The 22,697-nt window shown below is 44.4% G+C and overlaps 2 protein-coding genes across 10 annotated transcripts in view; one reads left to right on the forward strand and one right to left on the reverse strand.

Moving 5' to 3' along the window:
* The first annotated feature begins 3,069 nt into the window (after positions 1–3,069).
* On the forward strand, positions 3,070–6,116 carry LOC109473714 (putative aldolase class 2 protein CC_1201). The gene is made up of 5 exons (XM_019773701.1): positions 3,070–3,278; positions 3,714–3,903; positions 4,723–4,885; positions 5,137–5,381; positions 5,718–6,116. Exons 1-5 carry the CDS (start codon positions 3,178–3,180, stop codon positions 5,877–5,879), a joined length of 861 nt encoding a protein of 286 aa, XP_019629260.1. The 5' UTR covers positions 3,070–3,177; the 3' UTR covers positions 5,880–6,116.
* Positions 6,117–6,746: 630 nt separating this feature from the next.
* LOC109473712 (cysteine-rich secretory protein LCCL domain-containing 2-like) overlaps positions 6,747–22,697 on the reverse strand; it is a 39,129-nt gene continuing 23,178 nt past the window's right edge. For 3 of the 9 annotated variants that reach the window (XM_019773693.1, XM_019773696.1, XM_019773697.1), the window contains 11 exons: positions 14,307–14,422; positions 12,692–12,789; positions 11,859–12,251; positions 10,369–10,581; positions 9,931–9,988; positions 9,716–9,782; positions 9,290–9,420; positions 8,911–8,954; positions 8,582–8,724; positions 8,273–8,406; positions 6,747–7,887 (listed from right to left, as the gene is read on the reverse strand). In XM_019773693.1, the coding sequence (XP_019629252.1) occupies positions 7,839–7,887; positions 8,273–8,406; positions 8,582–8,724; positions 8,911–8,954; positions 9,290–9,420; positions 9,716–9,782; positions 9,931–9,988; positions 10,369–10,581; positions 11,859–12,251; positions 12,692–12,789; positions 14,307–14,422 (1,446 nt within the window). In that variant the 3' untranslated portion in view covers positions 6,747–7,838. Of the gene's footprint in view, positions 7,888–8,272; positions 8,407–8,581; positions 8,725–8,910; positions 8,955–9,289; positions 9,421–9,715; positions 9,783–9,930; positions 9,989–10,368; positions 10,582–11,858; positions 12,252–12,691; positions 12,790–14,306; positions 14,423–14,948; positions 15,065–15,538; positions 15,761–19,120; positions 19,503–20,417; positions 20,558–22,697 lie in introns of those variants that run through there. The other 6 variants (XM_019773692.1, XM_019773689.1, XM_019773695.1 and 3 more) reach the window with 6 other exon arrangements.

Raw genomic sequence — 22,697 nt, forward strand, 5'->3', positions numbered from 1 at the left:
AACTTCAATAAATGAACATATTTCCTGTGACTATCGTCACCCACGGTAAGAAAATGTTGGTCACTAGCAATGACGCCCGCGCTTTGTCATGCCGACAGGATCGTTCCCCTGCTAGCCGGCGCCGATCTCAGTGGAACCCCGGCAAAAATATAACCTCCCGTAAGTACACATACAATTGTGGGGTTTATGAGTGGTAATATTTGAAATGGTCCGCAAGCCGTGAACGTTCTTGATCGTCGTAACGTAACATGTGATAACATAACAGTTGTGCCTCAACTGATGGTCATCATTTCCAATACACTTCCGGCTTGAGTTCAACTCAGAATCTTCAACAAAGATTATGCCCATGTCGTTTCAAAGGTTCAGAAATTGCTAACCATGTTTCACTTCGTATCACAAATATTTTTAAATCTTGATAAATGCCACAGGAAATTACTTTGTAGCGGGCTACACCAGCCAGTACGACGTGAAAATTCCAGCTAGATGTACTCCTACTCGACTGTTCGGCAAGCTACAATGATAGGGGCGGAGTTAACTTAAAATGTAGTCTTTGATGAAATCTTACCGCCCGGCCAGTGGGTGGGGTGTTTGGCGCGCCGACAGGCAAAGTACACCTACAGCTGAAGAACACAGAGAGGGCCGTGGCATGCACAGCACTGAGGACAGCTTTCCAGAACATGGACCCCGAGAAGGAACTTATAAGTTTTACGGAGTACAAATTAATACGTGTAACTTATTCCTTAGATTTTGTGATAAAAACATCTATCACATAACGAGAGATTACTTGAAACGCAGTAAAACTTGTCACTTTCTCCTGTTCGGAATCGGAAGTCCCATTGATCCCAGTAGTCTTTTGTTGTTGTGTTAATTGGTTTCGGTGTCAAATTTTAAATTCGGTAGCACCTCTACACCCAAATACTCCGCCCAGTTCTCCGCCTGTATGATTGTTGCTCTCCATGGGTCGATCGCGCGGGCGAAGTGTTCGGCGCATTTCGTATTAAAAACATTAAAGCTACGTACTTGTGCATCAACATTCAACTACCCCCCGTTACCGATAAAATCAATATTGAAATATTGTCTTTTTTTCACGAATCTTTATTGACCGTTGCTTGCTTGATCACCAACACTCCAAAGCTGGATCCAAATCTGTGCGTTTCGCCGCACTTGCCTTACCTTTCGATGCGGTGGTGACGTCTTACAAGTCTGCTGCGGCCAGCGGTGAAAAACAAGCCGAACTTGAAACGTTTCCCGCTATGTTACAATACCATCACGTAGTACACGGCATAAATCTAGTTTTTAACAATTTTGAATTTGTTTGGAACGACGAACTGTCTTTAAGACATACATACTACATGTTCACTGTGGTACCGGCCGTGCGTAGAAGGGGTGCGTACTTAAATTCGAGTTTTTCCATTTTAGGCCACACCAAGTAAATTTTATGGATGACGTCCTTTGGAGACCCTAAATCTAATGCGAGAGGGCGAAAAAAAAACAAGACGGGCCCTAAAAAACAAGATGCCTAGATAAGAAATATACTAAGAGACGACAAATGTTAGGACACAAATTGAATGAGGTGACACAGTGTAACAAGCAAGAAGTCAGGTGGAACAGCAGTTGTCGTCCTGTGAGTTTGGGGAGATAGATGGAGCGGTCAGCAAGTTTCTTCAAATGTGGCAGCATGTACCAAACTGAATTCCTGAAGTCATGATTTCGTTGCTTGATGCTTTGGTCCGTACAAACCTATTTGCGGCACTGTCGTGACTCTTTGGTCATAGTTACAGGAAGCGGAATTTCTTGTTTTTTTTCTAGGAACAGGCCAAAATCAATGCGCGCGCGGACGTCATCCATAAAATTTACTTGGTGTGGCCTTACGTTTCAGACGGGAATATTTGTCTCCCACCAGCCCCAAACGGGGGTGCGTACTTTAATTTGGGATGCGTACTTCATTCGGGAATTTACGGAGGGAGAAAGAGACATGGACTGGAAAAATGGGGGGGAGGGCCACCGAAAATTTTTTGGGGTGGGGGAGGGCCATTGAAAAAAATTGAGCCGGGGGAGGGCCATTGAAAAAAATTTTGAGACCGGGGGGAGGGCCATGGGAAAAAAAATTTTACCGGACCATTTTGCACCAGCCCTCCCCCCCGGTAAATATCGTACAGTCCCTAAATTCCACTCAGCACTCGCTACCAGTGCTCGGAGGCCGTTCACCACTGGATAGCAAGTGCCGAAGTCCCTAAGTAACGGATTCCTCACTGGATCGTTCCAGTGCTCGGTGACTCTTGGTGCTGGAAGCCAAGTTCTCAAATCATTTCGGCACTGGGCCTCTGGTGCTTACGTCGGCCGCGCCCGGCTACGGTACATTATCGTAGGCCAAGTCTATGTCTAAAAATGTGAGGATCTGAGCCTTGCAGTATTGTCCTGCCGATCACCTTGTCCTCCTGATTATAATTTGCTTCCCGGGCGGTACGATCTCATAAAATATAAGTGTTAGAGTTCAAAGGCGGCCTCTCGGTACCCTTTCTAAAGACAAGGTTTGATTTACCGATTTAGAGTTTCCAGTGCTGAAGCCGCCGACACTGGACACCAAGTGTTGACGTAACTTCGGCACTGGAGATCTAGGACGGAAGCCGCCTCACCTCTGTATACCGAGTGCTGAGAAAGGAACCCGTTACTTCGGTACTTTTGCGACAGGCAAGTGTCAAATTGGCCAGGCTATAACCATTTCCCTACCCAGTATCAATGGTGGGGAAATGGTTACAGACTGGCCAATTTGATACTGTCTTACCCCCACCAAAAGATCTGCTTGGAGATTACAATTTCAATGGGATCGGCTAACCGTATCAAATGTCTTCAAGTTGTTAGGCCATCATGTGATCGACGCTCTAGCAGTTTTGCTACGTTCTTGTCACTTAAATGTTCGCAATTTGGTTGTTGTCATACTATATATACAATAGGTTACTTTTGGTAACCGACAATGTGGGGAAACCTGCTGGCACCGCTCGGCAATTTATAAATATTTAATGAAGACGTCAGGGAGCTGCGTCAGGCCAAGGACAAAGTTCACAAAACCATGCAAGGTCAGGCCTCGCCTGCGGCTATTCAGTGTAAAATTGGACTGCGTACCGTGGTGTACAAATTTTGTGTGTGCTCGTGTGTCTGTGGCGACTTTTCCCGACTATGCTGACCAGGAGTGTTGGTTTGCTAACCCGCTGCCGACCTCTCATCACCAGGGTGGGGAGTCGGAGCCAGAGCAGCACGTCTACAGCACAACAAACAGAGTAATTTGTGTTTACCTTAACGTTTTCTTACCTTACCTTAGAACTTTACGACGTGTTTACGGGGACTTGGTTTTACATGCTAATATAAGATAAGGTATTATACTAGTAAGTAACGTTACCATTTTCATGAGGGGGAGTTGCGTATCCATAAAGTGCGGTTCCCCAGTTAGTAATACGTAACGTTTAATAATTAGAGCGAGGTTGAGCAAGGACATTTTATACAATCAATGTCCTTGGACTGAGCAGGTGTTGATCTTCAGAACGCTGTTCTGGCTGAGGACTATGTAGACGTCCATGAAAGTATTACAAGGACGCTTTTTGGCGAAAAATCAAAACGTGTTTCTGCATTAATTCTAGTGCGCATAGAGTCGATAGACAGGCATGTTTACAAACAATAATTTTCTGCTGCCCGGGCATTTGTAATTTCATCTGTAGTGGGGACATCTTGAGAAATGCTCAGAAGCAGAACCTGCAAACCAGAATTGACCTGGCGACCTCCTACCGAGCCATGGAGTACTACAACCTGCACATGGGCGTGTGTAACCACCTGACAGCTCTGTGTCCAGCTGCCAGTGGGGAGGGGACCGTCATGCTACTGGTGCCACATGGAACACACTGGAGCCAGGTCAGCCTGCATTGTTGTTTGAAATTGAGCTGTTTTCCATCGGATGATATGCTATGCCTTGTTTATATATAGCTCGGGTGACCATTCTCAGCAGGCTGGCTTTGGGGATGGTTTGGCCCCACAGCGTAACGCGTTACAGGGCAGTGGGTCATTGAGGGTCTGATTCACCAGCTACTAGTATGCTATCTATCCTTGAGGGCAACAAAATCATGCCAGTCATTCCTTTGCCAGTAACTTTACGGTATTAGGCCAAAGCAAGTGAATTTTATAGATGACATGCTTTGAAGAACTGCAAACCTAATGTGAAAGTACAAAAAGAAGCAAGCAAGATGGGTATTTTTTGTCATGTTGACCATTGCTGGGGGAGAATGAATCTTTTTTTTTTAGGGTTTCATAATTTTTCAATGTACACTGTCATGTACAATGTCATCCATTAAAGATTAACCTGTTTAGGCCTTATAGACATTCCTCATTAAATGCACAGAAAGTTCTGCATCTGCATTACTATTTCGATAAATGATCTCCAACCAAATCAGATTTGTCCCAGGAACAGTCATCCTCTTCACTTCTCCAGGTTCTGTCCTTGGTGCTGATAAACCTTTCACACAATAAAGTTATAGCATTTCATTATGCAGATGATCCCCCAAGTTGCATAATCAATGTCTAATGATATTCACTATGACCCACTGAAAGAAGGAACAGCAAAAGATTTCTGAATCTTGTCCTTCTGGGCATCTAAGGCTCATAAAACAATTTGCCCAGATGTGGGGTGGGGATGGGGGTCTTAAACTGCTACTTATAGGTAATTTGTCTCTCCAGGTGACAGCCAGCTGCCTCCTTGGCCTGAATGAGAAGGGAGAGGTTGTGGAAGGCAAAGGCAGAGCAGAGACAAGTGCTGCTGAGATTCACATGGCTGTCTACGACGCCAGAGATGACGTCAAATCTGTCATGCACACCCACGCTCCTTATGCAACAGCTCTGGGTAAGGGATGAATGACGAATGAGCCTGTTGATTTAATCCATAAAATCAAGTTTGTATAGCCATATTTCTGAATTGATATGCGACATTTAATTTCTTTTATTGAATCCTATGATGTACCGAAATTAAAATGTTCTGAAAGATTTGCATATTTGGTTGCACCTTTGATATATCTGAACGTATTATGAAAATCTCAAAATACGTGTACACCTCAATCGTATCAAATACCGATGAACTATGCAATGTATTTCCAGGAGTGCTGGAGGATTGTACCCTGCGTATGATCCAGCAGGAGTCTGTGCGTTTCTTCAACAACATCGCGTACGACACAGAGTACGACGGGTTCGCTACGTCTGGAGAGGAGGGACCACGCCTGGCCTCCAAGCTGGGAAAGATGACCGCCCTGATGATGGGCAACCATGGTGTGCTGACTGTGGGACAGTCAGTTGCACTAGCTTTTGACTACATGTACTATCTGGAGAGGGTTGCCATGTATCAGGTAATCTTGTTTCTTAGTGATTGGGGGGGGGGAGCACATTTTTCTGTTTTGTTTAAAAATGCTTTCATTGCAGAGGGAAATTTATATTCACAAGAATGAGCTGTGTATGAGGTAATCTTGCCTTTAAGACCCTATTTCTGTGGATTTTTAAAAATTATCTCTTTTCTTGCAATAGACTGGCATTATGTTTTTTTTATGTATGAATTGGCTAAAACTGAATAATCCCGTTCTAATTTCATTTATCTATTCATTGTCATTGTCATTTATCCCTATGTTGGCAGATCTGACTTGTAACACAGCCGGTGAAAAAATTGATATAAATGTTCCCCATTGTAGATGTTGGCCATGCAGACTGGCCGTGAATTGAGAGAGATCCAGCCACATGTAGTGACCAAGTGGGTGGAGGAGGCTCTACAGTACATCGTTCCCTATGCTGAGCTACACCTGCAGAGCTTCATAGACATGATGGCCAAGAAGTCTCCAGAAGCTCTGCAGTAAGTGCCAGTGGGACGGCCCTGGCAAGTTGCCCGATCTCTACTCTACATTCTACGGGAAATTATGTTAAGACTTGTTTCTATTCATGTAATTGTAATTTACAGCTGATCTATGGTTACTGACTCTATTTAATGATATGTACTCAGTTAAGGCCTGGTCACAACCCGCCGTACGTGCTTCTGCGTGCTGTCTACGTGCAAAAATGTGGGCAAACATAGGGCATCCGTGCGTGGTGAGTACCGCCTCCGTACGGAATCCTACAGGATCCTACAGATTTGGGAGCACACAGACACGCCGTAGAACTCCAAGTGCATGTTAAACTTTTTCTGCATGCGGTCTGCAGATTCACCACCCGTGCGTGCGAGTACGAGCAACGGGCGTGCCCCGTACGTACCGTACGGAAGAAGCACATGTGAGTACAGCCTCCTTATGGTAAAGTTGCAATCGCACAGAGATCATACGTTGTAAGCACGTACAACTCACTTACCACTTGCGCAACGAATGATGCACGCCACCGCTCACGGCCAGATGTGGCGTGCAGACCACACTCTTACACCTTGCGCAACCGTGCAAGTGACGTGCATAGACGCCACTCCTTCCCCATGTTGTCAGGAAAAACATAGCAGACATAGCCTCCCAAAACGTACCGACAAAAAGCACATACGGCGGGTTGTGACCAGGGCTTTAGACAACACATAATGTCTATATTTGAAAGTCTGTAAGAACTAAAGTGTTGGAGCAGACCAAAATCTATGATGTGCATTTAAATCGACTCAGGTAGTTCTAGAGTCAGATTCTTCAAGCCTGTCACATTATACTACATGCAAACATCATGATTAGCATCTGTTACCAGGTGATATGATAATTTTATAGAACAGGCATTTTATTGTATTCCACTTCAAACAAAATTGTTTTATCACATAATGCTTTGCAAAAGTTTTACATGATGATTAGAGGTAACATTAGACTAAAAGGGCTGGTGATTATAGACAGATATGAATATTTGATTCAACTACATCCTTAACAGTAGGTAATGGGTCACAGTAAGGAATATCTTTAGATCAATTACTTACATATAATTCACAGTTACGATATTGGTGAGAAAATATTTAATACAAATATCATTTGAAAATCATGAGATGTTAAAAAAGTATACTTCTATAAATATGGGATATGTAACTACATATGTTTGAGTCATTGAATTTGTAAACAATATGTTCCTCATATAAGTAATGCTGCTGCAGTTTTTAACCAATGTAAACTCAAATGGTGGTAAATATATCAAAGAATGAACATGTTACATTGTTTTATGATATATTGTTTGAACACTGCTAGTTGCACTTTCTACATGCTACTGTACCAGCTTTATACAGTTGAAAAAAAGCTCAAGTCAACACCATTCCACACATTGACCAATGACATTTGAATCTCATGGGAAATGTTACAACTGAAAGGGCAAACATGCACCACTATATAACCATTCCAAGCTATTCAATCTCTAGAAAATAGCCTTCAAGACCCTTAAATTTGCATTATAGAGTATCTGAACAAGTTACAATTCTTTTACGGATATGATTTCTGTTCCTTATAATTATACTTACACTTACACATTACTCTTTACCAGTCAACACTTGCTAATAAGGGGCTTTATCCTACCTCTGGTCACATTCTCGAGATAGAGGTATGATTGTAGAGTGTTTCATACACAGATTAGAAATCCTCAAGACCATTGCCCAGATCTCTTTACTCTGGTGCAATTTTTCAGGCACCTGAATCCTTAATGCAAATACAAAAATGTATTTGGAAGTCATTGATGCATGTATCCCTGTTTTCCCTTCAATGTTGTGCTTTTTAAAGTCTTTGTTTAAGTAAACACTGTAATGGGACCCGATGTAGTTATGATGGTACCAGCCGAAACATATGAATATAATACACATGCATGAGTATATACAAACTGGATGCTCATTCCACTTTGAAAACCTGGAACGCACTCCCTGTTTCGTAGCCATAGCTGGGGGGAAAAGACAGAAGGCATCTCCATGAAAGATTCTAATGCAACAACATTACAGATAAAGAGATGCAAACAAAAGGACTAACATGTATAATCACATGCACTGACATACCATGCAGTTTCCCTGCAATTACTTAGTAATTTCTTTCTTTGCAAAATCCTGCATGAAGGCTAATTGCTTTTAAATAACACCATGATGGTAAATGTTATGATACACAGATAAATTTCAATTAATAGATACTATGTTTTTCTGAGCTCAGCAGTTTTGTCTCGTGTTCATTATATAAATTGAAGGGAATTATCTGTATTTTCTATGTATCCATTTAATTTGGGTGGAGAAAGACACTGAGAAAGTTATTGAGACTTATAGAAAACTGGTACGTACCTTTCTGATATGACACCATTCTGATTGCTTCCGTGGTAGGACGTCCTACCCTTCCTTGCCCAGATATCAACATACCCAGCCTCGTAGTCTTGCAACACCCCAGCGTGTATTGCAGCTCGACAGATACTAGAATTCTAGAATTGAGTCAAAGGAATGAAAATTGACTTGACTTACTTGAAAATAGTACTGTACTATGGATTGAAACAAAGATATGCCAAACATTTAGTCCAATTCATTTGAAATCAAAACGAAACTACTGAAAATATGAGTCAGATTTTAGTCAGCTTTGAAAATGACAATTTCACTTACATCAGTGTACGTGCCTGTACCATACACACGTGCGTACTGATAGGAGGCACAGGATGGCGGGCAGTAGAACCTGGGGCAGTGAATCGGTCTTCCCCGGTATGGGCAGTACTGGTCAACCGTTGTCCGACAGTCCGCCTGCATGACTTGAGGAAGTAGAGGTTTTCGACGAATTTAGTATTCACCATAAAAATAGAATGTCTAGCTGAACAAGCTATGAATGATGTTTCATGGGACAAGTCTACATGTCATGAAAAAGAACCAGGGGAACTTAAAGAAATAAATGCGGTGAAGACAGAATCAGCAGCTGTAAAAGTAAAAGCGTGTCATACCTCCAACTCTGCTGATCATGAATGCTCTTGCCGGCGTCAAAGTCCTGAGAGGACACGGGGCGGTAGGTCCATATTAGGATGTTGTGGAACCGACAACAATACAGTTAAAACAATGTTTAGTTACATTGCTAGGAAAACAACAATTGGACAAAATGAACTGTCGAGAAGACATTATACATTTTAGATTACACTGTGTAGTAAAGACTAGTCATCAAGCGGGTCTTTCCGGTAGGGAAGACGGTATCCGGCAAGAACGGTGTGCAATAGGAAAGACAGTATCCAACCGGTCAGTGTATTAGCCATAGATACTACATTGGCTACCAACAGATCTGCTTGGAGGTTAAGTAAAGAGACACCCTGTGGCGTTCAGACGACGTACCCGATGGATGTAATTCCCGACCGGTAGGAGCCTGTGAAGAAGGGGATCTGGTCCTTACTACTGACGTCCACCAGTCCTCCCGAGTTGGTGACAGCTCCGTAGTGCACGCCGGCCTGGCAGATGCTGGTTCTCTGGGAAAGGACAAGAACATGAAGAAGAAAATTTGAAGGAATGAAAATGAAGAGCCTATTATTCACCATGCCAATGAAATATTATTCTGTGTGTTTAGTCATTTGTCCAACCTTCATGACCACCTAGATCCCATAATGAAGGCAACTTTTTTGCCAAACATTTTTTTATTAGCACGCTCGCATCAGTTTTGGGGTTCCTATTGGATGTCATCCGTATAATCAAATCAACATGGCCTTACCATAAAGTTATGGAACACAAATTTTAAACTTTGACGTGACAATTTCTGCCACCTACCGCGTCATACCACAGTGTCCCGATCACCTCGTCACCAATGTAACCACAGTTGGCAGGGCAGCGGAATCTGCCGGAATAAAAGGACAGTTGATATACATGAGACTCCGTTTTAACTGTGAGTGGGATGGCATTACAACTGGTTTGACGAAATTAAGCCAGCAACTTTTCGTTAGAAAAGAACCCTCCTCTCATCAACCACAAACGTGAAGACTTACCTGATGCACGGCTCGTCCCTGCATTCCGACATTTTAGTCCTACAAGTTGCCTTCCGCACTGAAAAAGAAATGGATAATACATATGCGCTTAAATTGTGTTACAGAGGTGAATTCTTTGGTCTTTACAGTACAGAACAGGCGCTATACCAGGCCACAATGGTTTGGCATTTGGCCCTTAACTTAGTAAAAAAAAGTTTGTCATAAGATTAAAGATATTTTCCATAAAACTGTATGTGAAGGACATGAAATCCAGCTGAAGACATTGTCTCGTCAAATGTTCACTACCTTCGTTTCTATTAGTGAATTCTCGACATCTTTGACGCGCACATTCTAACTAAGCTTTATTCCTATATCATTTGCCCCTTGGTACGCGCAAGGCTACGGTGTGTCTTAATTTAAAGGACAGCTCTCTACTAGCAAACAGAGAATCGCACAAACCTAAGTATTCATCGCTGGATACCTCCATCGTCTCCGGCTCGGTGGAGAGCTTTGTGCGGGGAGTGACGTAATTGCTTCTTCGGTATGACGTCTCTGCCACCTGGTTATCCCTGTTCCTGTTACTGTTCCTGTTACTGTCCCTGTTCCTGTCCCTGTCGCGGTTCAGGTTCCGACTCCTAGGATCAGACCCCTGACTCTGGCCATAAACTGAGTCTGTGGAGAATAGGGGTGTGAATCAAAATGGAATCCTGGGACAACAACACGGCACTTTGGGAAAAACGTTCCATGTAACTTGAAACATGACATGTCATTTCAATCATCCAGATGTGTTATCATTGTTCGGCGCAATTTAAACCAATCGTTCTTGTTTATCCAAGAAGCCTAAGATCCTGAAGAATATTAACGTTACGTGAAGGAAAAGGGTTTTCTTTAGTTAGGTACCTCTTAAAGTCACCCAAACAGATATTCTGAGTGACGTTATTCATATCATCATCCTTTAGGCGAGCGTGCGGAAGTTAGATAAAATTCCCCTTTACAACAATTGCGGCGTTATTGTGTCGAGTGGTTAGAGGATTCCCACATTTAAGTTTTCTATGCAATCAGATGAAAACGTGATGCGGTGAGAACGCTGGAGGCGGACAGACTGACCTACGTTTGCCATGAATGAGGGGAGTTTCTGTCTCTTTTACCAGGTTACTTGCAAGACACATGATTTGTTCACTTATATTCATATTTTCCTATTCAACGAGAATCTGTACGCTAACAAATTGGCGCGTAAATGTGAATTAGCACCGGTTACTGCATGCCAGTGACCAGCTCATCGAACTGTAACAGTTACTGTAGTCACGTTGTCGTCCGTATAGCTGTAACGCTTACATGCAACGAGTCTACAGGGGCAGTACAAGCACACCACAGACAAGCAGACGAACAAACAGACTCAGGAATGATGCCCCGCCATGTTGCATATTATCGATACGAAACTCTTAAGGGTGACATAACGTCCCCACGCAGCGCCGTATGAAACATTTACTGTGAACATCCATATTTTAACCACGCTGAAAATGATCAATTAAAAGCTCTGCGTTTTAACTTATAGACGATGACAAAGCAAACCTACCTTTTCGCCAGCGAATTCTACAAGAAGACATTTTCATTGTCGCAAATTAACTTTGATGATGAGGATGACTGCACACTACAGTTACAAGTCAAATGCTGTTAGGCGCTCGCGCAAAAACGTATTACGTTGCTCTTGCAGCAAGTTTAAGAAAGCAGTTTTATATGTGAGACGTGGTCACTGATAAGGTTAGACTCCGAAGTTGTTGGGGTTACATGAGAGGCAACAAAATTACAAATGGTGATATTTGCTCGCTTAGTTTTGTGCGTTTCACATGTATTTAGTGAATGAAGAAATGCGATGAGGAAGAAGCTAGCAGGGTGCGCCAGTCAATGGATGGGTAGATGGAATCAAAGCGCCTTTGAGTAAACATTACCATCTCCCTCCTCTTCTGAACCGCCTTCAGACACCTGACCCACCCTTCTGTCGTTCACAGCTGCCTCGGTTGGCTGCGCTGTTGTAGGTTTAGCTGTTGTCAGGGGAGCGATAGTCGTAGTTGGTTCGGGGACTGTTGTTGGCTCTGGAGTTGTCGTAGTTGTTGTTGTGGTCGTTGGTTCAGGTGTTGTCGTAGTTGTTGTAGTTGTAGGTTCTGGAGTTGTAGTGGTTGTTGTTGTGGTGGTTGGCACAGGAGTAGTTGTCGTTATTTGAGTTTCTTGCCGCCTGTCATTGGGATCGAGTCTCTTGTCGCCATTGTATGTCTCGATTGTGTTGAACTCTTCTTCATCCTCAGGGTCCATCACGATCCCATAGTCCTCCAGAGTGCCTTGCACTTTGCGTGAAAGTGGCGGGCCAGGGAGAGGAACGGGAAGGGTGGCGTGAGGGGCGTACTACACAAGTTAATACACTACAAACTGAGTAGCAAACTACTGGGGTTCTATCCATACAACAGACGACGGATCAACTAATACATACACTGACTGGTAACACAGGAGTATCTGACTACACATTGTCAAAGAACAGCGGTGTGGAGGAAAGGATGTCAGAAAAGGTAGTCAGAGTCACACAAGGTCGCTCTTGGAAACGCAGGAAAAAGTAAAGTGATTACTGGAATTCCTCTATTTAACCTTTTTTTATGTCGCAGAATTTTCGGCAATTGATTGCTTATCTGGATAGCAGTTGAGCTAAGAGAATGCGGTATCATGATCCTTATTATGACGTTATAACATTGGTGTGATATAACGCAACGCGAATGTATGCCACACAACTTACTTGTGCATAGATTGTTGGCACAGCGCCCGCCGTACTTTGGTGGGCACTGGCTGCAGGGCCGTCCTCGCTTGTAGGGGGCGTACCCAATCCAGTTTCCTCTGCAAATGATTTCACATGTCATTAATGGAGGCGGTAACATCACTTTAATTTACTGAACATCGTTGCAAATCAAATGGGTGTTGAAATCAAGGAGGTTGCATGGACATACTGGGAAGAGATACACAATCATCTAATGTCTCCATCTTGTCTGGCGACAAACAGATTACTGTAACAGGTCTACTGTAGTTCTCTGGATATCTGGTAGGGACTTGGCATGTATCCATGGCTATCAATGCCTGATTTAAATTCCACAGTGGTATAACACCAGTCTTGGATAACATGACACCAATCTTTGCGATACTTCTGTATAACGTGTATGATGAGATACTACATGTATGCACCAGGTGATGAATAGCCCACACCATCGCATGCCTTAACTCGAGCTTTTCCAATTACGTAATAATTGTAAAGGTACATTCTTATGCCACACTACATAGTCCTTTATAAAGTAGATACGTCTCATAGTATGGTTGTTGTTATGTAGCGGAGAATACCACATATTGTACCTTGTAACGGTGTTGTGCAATAAAATTTACAGTTACTGCAGAATGCTCATTAGCATAGGAATCTCACCACACTCTTCATGTTTGAACATGATGAACGATGATGACGACAATGAAAATGAACGATTAAAGATTTGCCAGTGCCTGTTTGTAAGCGCTAACAAGGTAGCAAATATTTTGTTGTCTTATCTAATCCAAGAATGTCTCTATCTCGTTCATTTCGCCAGCGTTGACAGATGGATAGAAGTCAAAGAAAAACTTGGACAAACTTCACAACACCAATGTCACACATGTGCCTGCAAACCTTCCATTGGAATTAATACTGACATGTACATCTGGCTTCAATATACATCCTTTCGTAACCTTTGCACTCGTCACTTTCCGACATACAAACACCAATTCTGTGCAGGTAGAGTGCCAAAGCTTAGTTCAACAACTGTGACGGTTAGTGAATCAACTTGCAGTCGTCACCGCGAGGATTTGACTGCGGTACGTCTGCCCGTGAGCAGACCCGGTGTGCTGGGGTGCCTTCACGCACTGCAGTCACTCGCACATATCTTCTGCACCGAACTAGTTTTCACGTCATCACCTTTCATACACCCCGACAATTAGGTTAATAACGTTAATAACTGTCAACTCCATGTCTGCCCCATGTACTTATCACTTTTCACTCACACACACAGGCCTATCAGCATGAAAGGATGTCAGAATGTGGTATCGTAAACAATATAACAAGCTGGTTTTACACTTAGAAAGTTTAAGCATGATGTTAGGGATGTTCCAGATGATGGGTTAGTTTGTGTGTGCATGCGTGTGCGTGTGTGTGCGTGCGCATGCGCGCGCTGTGTGTGTCTGTCACAAATATGGGATGGACCTACAAGACGAGTACCATTCTACACACATGTAAGTGGATCGTGAAGTTAGCTGCTTCAAATCGTGAACGCGTCTAGGAGGGAGGGAGTATGCGGCTAGGGAGTGAAGCTCTAGTTTACAGTCACCGTCCCCATGCTTACTTTGATGAGTAGTCACAGACCAGGTAAAGGGTTTTGGGCCATTCTTCGCCCCAGACCTGCATGGTCTCACACAGCCGGATAGCGCACCCCACTTTGGTAGTAGTAGCCCAGACCATCTGGGGAGGAAAACAGTTAGACAGATGAGAGAAAGGGGGGAATAAGGTTGCTATATTAACTGAGAGGGAGAGTTTTTCGTCAGTGATAGAGTTGAGGAGGATTGAGTCAGTTGTCCGACAGTTGACCTATAGAAGTTGGGAGGCGCGAAGCCGGTTCGCAGGCACATGCACTTTGCAACTCGTTTCGCTCGAATGGCCAGAGTCACCTAAAACTGACGAGATAATAGGGTGGAAATCCACATGTTTTGCGTGATGTGTGGCCCAAATAGGTTGAAGGTTCAGTCGTAAGTGAAAACAGCGATTTTGGTAAGATAGAGGTGTATAGCGGGCCTTTTACATCGGTAGCAATGGAGAGTGTCGGCCAATGTTTCCATCATTGTGATATTCTGGCTCTGATATTAGGGTAACTCTAACCAGTCAAGTGAGAGGAGAGAGAGTATATCGTCCCCACCTGCCATCAGCTCGTCAAGCCACCTAGGAGGGAGAAAAGAGTTAGGGTAAAATGTGTAGAAATGCCGGTTCATACTTAGGCGTGTAGTTGCAGGCGAGGTAGAGAGTTCGCGGCCACCTGTCACCCCAAACATCGATGGTGTCACAAAGAGTAATGGCGCAGCCCATCCTGGTGGTGGTGGCCCAAGCCATCTGAAACAAAGCGGCGCACAGTGCCGGTGAACAGGAGTTACAAGGGAAGGGGTGCAGTGGAGTGAGAGGCTGCTCTGTCAGCAGGGATGTCAGTACACCAGACAACCTGCAGACCCGGTATAATGTAGTGTTAGTATTGTGACGTAATATATGTGCTGAATCACGCTTGGATAAGGTTGGATGTGAAACAAACAAATACGAGAGATTATTCTATCACATGTCGCGTGGCAAGCTGTGTTTCATTATCATTATTCAAATTTTGCGTATGTACGGTACTTTCATATCCCATGCGTTTCTGTTTCTTGTTTCTGATCTTAAAGATTTTTACGGACAAAGTTAGTCAATATTGGAACAAATTAATGATGGAGAAATGTGCATCGGAGAACAAACGTCAAGAACGTCGATGCTGCCCTTGGTCTACCATAAACCATCCAGCCATGTTAATCAGGGGCGTGTTAGGTGAAGAATACAGACCTGTGTGTAATGGGTGCACATGGGTCCTCTGCAGTAGCTCGGGTATGTGAAGTCGTGATGCTCGTCGTACCACATCTGCACCAGCTCGACCAGCGGTTTGTCCAGTCGCGTGTGGACCGCCAGGTTCTGTCCGATCAGCGGCAGGAGCCAGCTCGGTCCGTGCTCCCAGATACACTGGTCTGCCCACTGCTGAGAACTGATGGCCAGCTTCTCGTCCCAAACCTGCGGGTGTAGTACGGTCACAACATCAACGTCATGTCAGAAATGTGCATGGTCAGAACATCAACGTCATGTCAGTAAGGTATTGGAGATAACATGGCAGGGGAGTTGGTCCGCTAGACTCTCTAGCGGACTAACTCCCTATCTCTCTATTTGGCCAAATTCTACTCTTTCCGGCCGCCTCCCGAAGCCTGGTAGAGGCTACAATCAAATTGCACTAGGTCAAAAATCGAACATAATTCATACCCTCCAGTGTCTATGAAAACACGCCGTATACCTATCAGACACTCCTCAGTGCAAACTTTATTATGCTATACACTGGTATGAATGTCAACATAAACAATGTATGGAGCTATCTTTCGTCCAATGCACGTCAAGTTTTAACCTGTTTGTTTTGGCTGTCTGCTCCAACGTGTGACACATCATCATATGTCAGCTGTACAAGAACTTCGGTAGCAGTTGACTTGTTACCCCTCCGCACATGTTTTCCAGTTGTCATCGCAGGTTAAGTCATGTACACAGGAGCCCAGCTCCCGCCACGCCGCACACGGCCGGTGGTTTCCGGGAACCTGTGCTCTATAGTACAGTTTTTGTCTCAATCCAATCACATCAATTACGAGGGTTCCTCCCAGGGATGGCTGGTTCAGCTCATCCTAACGACTCAGTAAACCAAACCTGGTGGTCCCTAATGGAGCTAAAGCCGCCGTGCCTTTCGGTACTGATGGGGGATCTGACATCGGGTCACCGATGTGCAGTTCTTGCAGCTGGGGTGTTCTCAACGGTAGGGTTAGTGTTCAAACTAGGTATGTCACCTCAAGTTGTGAACCCTTTTTCTTGAAGGGCAAAAAAGGACATCTACACGGTTGTAAGACACCTATATCGTCTGAGATTTAACGTTTTATCGGGTCAAGTGATTAAAGCCTGTCGTTTCTATATCCTCACACGTGTGCGCCAAGATGTAAGAGGGGAGGGGGCGACACTTTTATGTATTTCGTATTGCCGCAATGGTCATGAACGCTTCGTGTTGTATACGAAACAGACTAACGACTGTTGTATCAAAACAGCATGTTTTCATATATGCTGTACAAGATAAAGATGGGTTTTAAGTTTCGATAAAAGACTAATTAATAGTATTGTCCATTAGAATTGTGTATTAAGGGATCACTACAATTCCCTCTAACGGCTCCCTCACTTCACATTGCCAGTGCAGTGTCAGATTTGATACGGGCTGGGGCATGTCATCATCACGCGGCTGTTAACACAACGACAGGATCAAGGTCTTATCCACTGCCGGCACGAGATCACAGCTGGCACATCAAAACACAGCTCTGCTTTCGTCATCTTCTAAAGTGAATCTGTGGCGATTCTCCGGACACAAGTACCAAGCGTATTTTTGTTTTCCATCACACTGAACGCGGCCTGGTGTTCTGCGAGCATAGGCCTATATCTTGAAAAATCGGGGAGACGAGAGGGGATACAGACTGCACTGCTGACTAAAATATCCTTTAGGGCTCGTAGACTCGTCGGGGTGAGCTAATTTCATGCTGTGTGAAGCCGGATCTTTACATCTTAGAATGGAATTGGCTTTTCTTCTACAAAGCCAAGTCGTGTTCCGATAATACGATAAATGATGGTTGGAAGAAATTGGTTTCAAAAGGCGACGCTACGCTGAAAAAGGATCATGTGTGGTCCGAATCAACAGATCAGACTTCACAAGACGGAGCAAGGAGCAGGCACCTTTCTCACAAACAACTCTGTTACTTCAGACGTTAAACAGATGAAAGCACTGACAGGTAGATACAAGACGGCGGCCGGGGATAAAAGCGTTCCTTTGGGAACCATTTGGGGATCATTTTGCTCGCTAACTCAAAACAGTTTTCGTGTCACACTTTTCGTTTGAAAATAGTACGGGGCCATAAAGTCAGGCCTCTTGGCGAACTTTCTTGGCAACTATATTGATATATTGTCGAAACACGTGAGCTAGATTGTAAAGGACCAATAACGATGTCAATGTGCTATCCAAAAGCTACGCTATGGGATAACTCTTACGTAATCAATGCTGAAGGTGTTTTATCCATTAAAGTTTCTCCTAAATTCCCTGCATGCCAAGTGGTTTGGCAGTGAACATGATGGCCGGAACTTTCCTTGGACAAACACGAAGGCGTACAAATCTGGACTAAGGATCAGTTTTGTGATCTTTGGCACAAAACCTTGTTTTTTTCTCAACTTAGCGAAATTACCTGACCCAGGCCACACGGCATCAGGTGAACCTTAAATGTGAAGGTAGCGCAATGGTCCTTTTGAAATGAATTGGATCTGAAAAACTACTTTAGAATTAGTATGAAAGTTCATCTGAGTTAACGTTGGTAGGGAAGAAAACTGTGAGGTCATCTATCACATAAAGTGCCAGGGTTCGACTAACGTTAACAGAGGACTCTTACATAGGTGAAACTGAACGTTCATTAAAAACCAGGTTTCTGGAACATAGGCGTCCCAGCTCTACATCTGCAGAGGTATCACAACCAAGTCACATTGAATCACCGGGCCACACTGTCTCACTGGAAGAGGTGAACATCCTGGACACGGAACATGATTACTTTACGAAAGGAGTGAAGGAAGCCATTTACATCAGGGCATACCAACCTTCGCTCAACCGGGACAGGGGCGGTACCGACTTCCGACGAACTTTGACCCAGTGCTGACGTCACACGTGGGTAAAAGTCACGTGTCCACAGCACTCAGGTCATAAAGCTGAAGAAGACCGAATGATTCGGTCGAAAATTCCGGTGAGTCAACTTTCTTGAGTTGGAGAACAGCTTAATTCTCATTATGTCTCGTACTTTAGAATTAGTTTTTCTCTGGAATGAATCAGGATATTCTGACGGACTTAACGATTTGCCTCTAGGATCTAAATAAATAAACATGCGATGAGTCCACTACCGGTAGCGGTTGAGGTGTCACTGGCGTTACCGTCATTGTCTCTCCCTTCCGCCCTTCCTCCCATATGGACGCCGCACCTCACTACCGCGTGTCGAAACATCTGATTTGGTTAAGGGTGCTATTTCTCCTGATGTCCGTTCATGTTTGTACAGCGACTTTCGTAATGGACATCGCCTTTATCCTGCCTTACTCTAGGGGAAAAATCGCAGGCTAAGAGCCAAACTTGCATGCCACAAACTATGTCACGTTTGGAGCAACAGCAACGTGACAAACGGGTGCGTTCTGGTCGCCCACTGGGTTTAACAAACCGGTGAGAAGTAGGCGTTTTGTCGACCATTTCATCTTCCGAAACAACCAAGGACTACGCCACAATTTGTCAAAAAAGCATGCGCATGACAAATATCAAAATCACAAGTGACTCACCATCTCTTCCATGTTGGAGGCGTAGGGTTGCACCCTTCCCCTCAGTTCGTTGTGTTTCTGCAACAGGGCGAGTTTCTCCGCGCTCGTCAGGTAGTTCACGCGGTCCCCAAATGATCTGTACGGCGACTGTCTGCGTACCCTGCCACCATGTTCACTGCCTTGGCTCGGCATCGTGTCCACGTCCATCCGCGCGTCGCTCCCGACGGTGTTGCTAACCAGACCCCTGCCGAAGGGACCTCTGGTTGGGGAGGGTGCCGTAAGAGACCACCTGTCTGTCCCCACCCATCCCTGTCCGTCCCAGTCGATGTCAGACGTGATGTTCTTCTTCGCGGCGACGACCAAGCCGAACAGGCTTAAGGTGGCCCAGAGCAACATGACGGTTCTGGGGAAACAAAGAGAAACAGCGTTACACGAGACCATTGGAACTTGACGTTGGCTGCACTCTCTAGCTCGAGCTCAAGTGCCGGTAGGAAATAAGTATGGAGATGTTATTACATGTGTATAATCACCCTACATGTATTTCTTTTGAGTAAAACAAAAAACAAACAAAAAAACAATGTTTGAGCGAAAGCATCATTCACATAGGTACTGTCTATCCAAAGCCATCCTGTTGTTATCACTTTGTCTAATAATATGAAACATTTGAAACGCCAATTGACCGTGTGTCTGGAATGTTGAGCTCCCTGCATTAATACTGATTGAACAAGTGTAAGGAAACTCAAACGTCACGTGGCATTGACAACGTGCATCCCATCGCACAGTGCAAGGTCATACACGTGCACTTTCTCACACTGAGGAGGAGACTGTTAACGGTATATAATTGTCCACGCACTACGGAGTTTCGGGTACAAGATCCTCTGTATTTCGTGTACACTGGCTTCTCTTTTGCAAATCTGGATGATGATCTGAATGAAGCGTTCTCCCTACTACTTAACGTTTGTCGTCCTTCTTGGCAAAAATGCTGGGCACCACCTGCTTTTGGTTGGTCTCTTAACTTGTTTGTTGGCTCTTTCCCCGACATGGGAAACTGATAGGCAGTGGCTTCTGATATAGAGTTTTCCTTGGCACCGCTACCAGGCTCAGATACTGACCTGCTTCGTAAAGCAACGGCCATAAAAGTCTCAAGCAGCATGTTGCCTCGTCAACTACTAGTATCCATGAGGGCACCGGCAAGGCGGCAACTCTAGTTTCCAGAACTCTACGCACGAAGCAGACGTTTGAACACGGGACCTTTTTCTACATCGTTGTGATAGCCTGTAAGGCAAATACTAGTATTTATCAAATGTCGACTACACACCTTACCCTGTTTCTTCAAACTGCTTGGAAAATGCTCTCCTGGTTCAGGAGCGCCCAACGTGTTGTTCTGATGGTTCCGGATGCAGAATGCTAGCATCAACGTGGTTGATTGTTTATAAGCCTCTGGGATGCTCTCGTCGGTCCGTGCTTGTTCCAACTGACTCCCGGCTCCGGCTCTGCTATTTTTATATGCCCTGCCTCGCTGACAGGTCGTGATTCCGCGCGAAAGCTCTCGTTGCATAAGTGACTATTTCCGGTGTGACCTTCGTCAATGATGTGATGCATGTTCGGTTGCCTGTCATTGGACTGGCACTTCCCGGTTTGTGGGCCAAGGTGATCACACTTTAAAAACACGCACTCTGTGCTGCTATGGGACAAGGCTGTCTGGGCGCCTGCCAAGATCAGACGGACTCACAATCAAGAAATCTACAGCAATCCTGTTGCCCCTTTATCACACGATCTGTGACACCAACATACCGTATTGCTTTACACAAACATACATTAATGATGGTAGTTACCTGCCAACAAAACTGTTAAACTGAAGTCGTAACTTTTACAAATGCGTCATGACCACGTCAAAATACACAATCCCACTTCATAAGATCAAAGGGCGTTCATCAAGTGTTCAAGGTCGAACAGGAATGATGCCATGTACTGTAAATGTCCAACGTCACAGATGAAATAGGAGATGAAGTTCTGCATATGTTTGATTATCAGTGACCTTCTCTGTTTATATGTCCATCCACTCGTCCTCGTAAGGAAAGAAGTCCCAAGACGACGCCAAGGTCAAGCTGCTCACGGTTTTCCTTGAAGACACCAAACAGATCCACCTTGTTTATCCACTTGACTTGAAGGTGGGTCTTATCAAGTCGAGTGATGACTGCTTGCTTGCTTACTGTTGACAGCAGTTATGAACTCCTATGCCTATCCTTTTATCTGGTATATAGATTGAAACGTTTTTTGAAATCGCGTACGGTCCAGGTTACTATAAACCACGATAATTTTTAAAGACTAGAAGCTAAATACACCTCAATGTCAAAACGTCAGTGTCTCACTACTACCAGTACTGGGAATGAAGTCAACATTGCCACATGTTGGAAAACTGATCCTGGAGTGCCCGTTGCTCCCACGGCTAATATACTAGCACTGACCTGTCCTCTGTGATGGTACTTAAAGTTGTCACGAAAGGAAACAAACGAACACGGTGACAATAGCTGTAGTATTGTTAAGCCCCTGTCATACATTCAGATCTTTCCCCTGACCACCAACCAACCTGTTCTTCGCCAGGACAGAATGCCCTAACAGGTTCTTAGATATCACCAGGAGACATGCAACAAAATACATGTACCTTAAAATACAACGTATTACATGAAATGCCAAAATCAGATCCCTTTGCGACACAACAGTGGAGTAAGGCAATTGTTCCAGATTTCACAATTGTAATTGTACAATAGGTGTGCTATGTCAATCTATGACTTGAATCATACTCAGTGCTGTGATAATAAGAGCCATCTAGCGACAGAAACAGGGCACTTCACATTGGCAGGCTACTAGTACTTATTGGCCTACCTTCCACTTTCAGCCAGCGTTTGCGTTCCCCAGGGGGAAATGTGCACTAACCTGCTAACATGAAAAAAAGTTTCCGGATATTTACTTCGCTGTTCATCAAATTTGTCCTCTCAAATGAATAAAGAATGTCCGAAGTGACTTCACTGACATGAAAGAGTTACATAAACCCCCTGTACCAGGAGTACGAACTCCTGATTTTCACAGCTTAGTGCACCAGACCGTGTTGCGTGTAGAGCTTTCTAAACCTTTTCTTTCACAACTAGAAGTGAACGTATCTATGTCTGTCAGTCAGTGAATCAATCATCATTTTCCGTTCAAAACTGCTCACGGTAGTCTTTGGTGATTCAGAAGCTTTCTCACGGAGCATTTAAGGACATGGTAGCTAGAGGGTACCGTCTTGTTTGTATCAAAAAGATCGACCTGTCTGCCTGACCTTGTCATGACTTGTGACACATGGATGGATCAAAAGGCTACCGATCGCCAGTGATCTGCCCTGGCCTAGTTCAGGCCGTCGTTTCTGGAGATCTGCAAAGCTTCACCTGTACTCACTCCCGGTGATGAAAGTCGGTCGGCACCCCCGGCCGTGGGGTCGTCCTGTTTATTGTCATGCATCCCCTCAACCTTCAGGCGACCGCGAGTCGTCCTCGTCTCCCCCTGCGTTTGGACGCGCGCCACGACGTTGGACCTTTGACGTGTCTTGTCCAAACGTTTA

The sequence above is a fragment of the Branchiostoma belcheri genome, unplaced genomic scaffold (genome assembly GCF_001625305.1).
Source record: "Branchiostoma belcheri isolate BF01 breed outbred unplaced genomic scaffold, Haploidv18h27 scaffold3, whole genome shotgun sequence".
Taxonomy (NCBI): Eukaryota; Metazoa; Chordata; class Leptocardii; order Amphioxiformes; family Branchiostomatidae; genus Branchiostoma; species Branchiostoma belcheri.

Bases quoted from the DNA above. Each gene is read 5' to 3' on its own strand.
- LOC109473714 (XM_019773701.1), top strand. From the start codon at position 3,178: ATGCTGACCAGGAGTGTTGGTTTGCTAACCCGCTGCCGACCTCTCATC. The intron at 3,904-4,722 runs GTCAGCCTGCAT...TTGTCTCTCCAG, and splicing joins ATGGAACACACTGGAGCCAG to GTGACAGCCAGCTGCCTCCT. The intron at 5,382-5,717 runs GTAATCTTGTTT...TCCCCATTGTAG, and splicing joins AGAGGGTTGCCATGTATCAG to ATGTTGGCCATGCAGACTGG.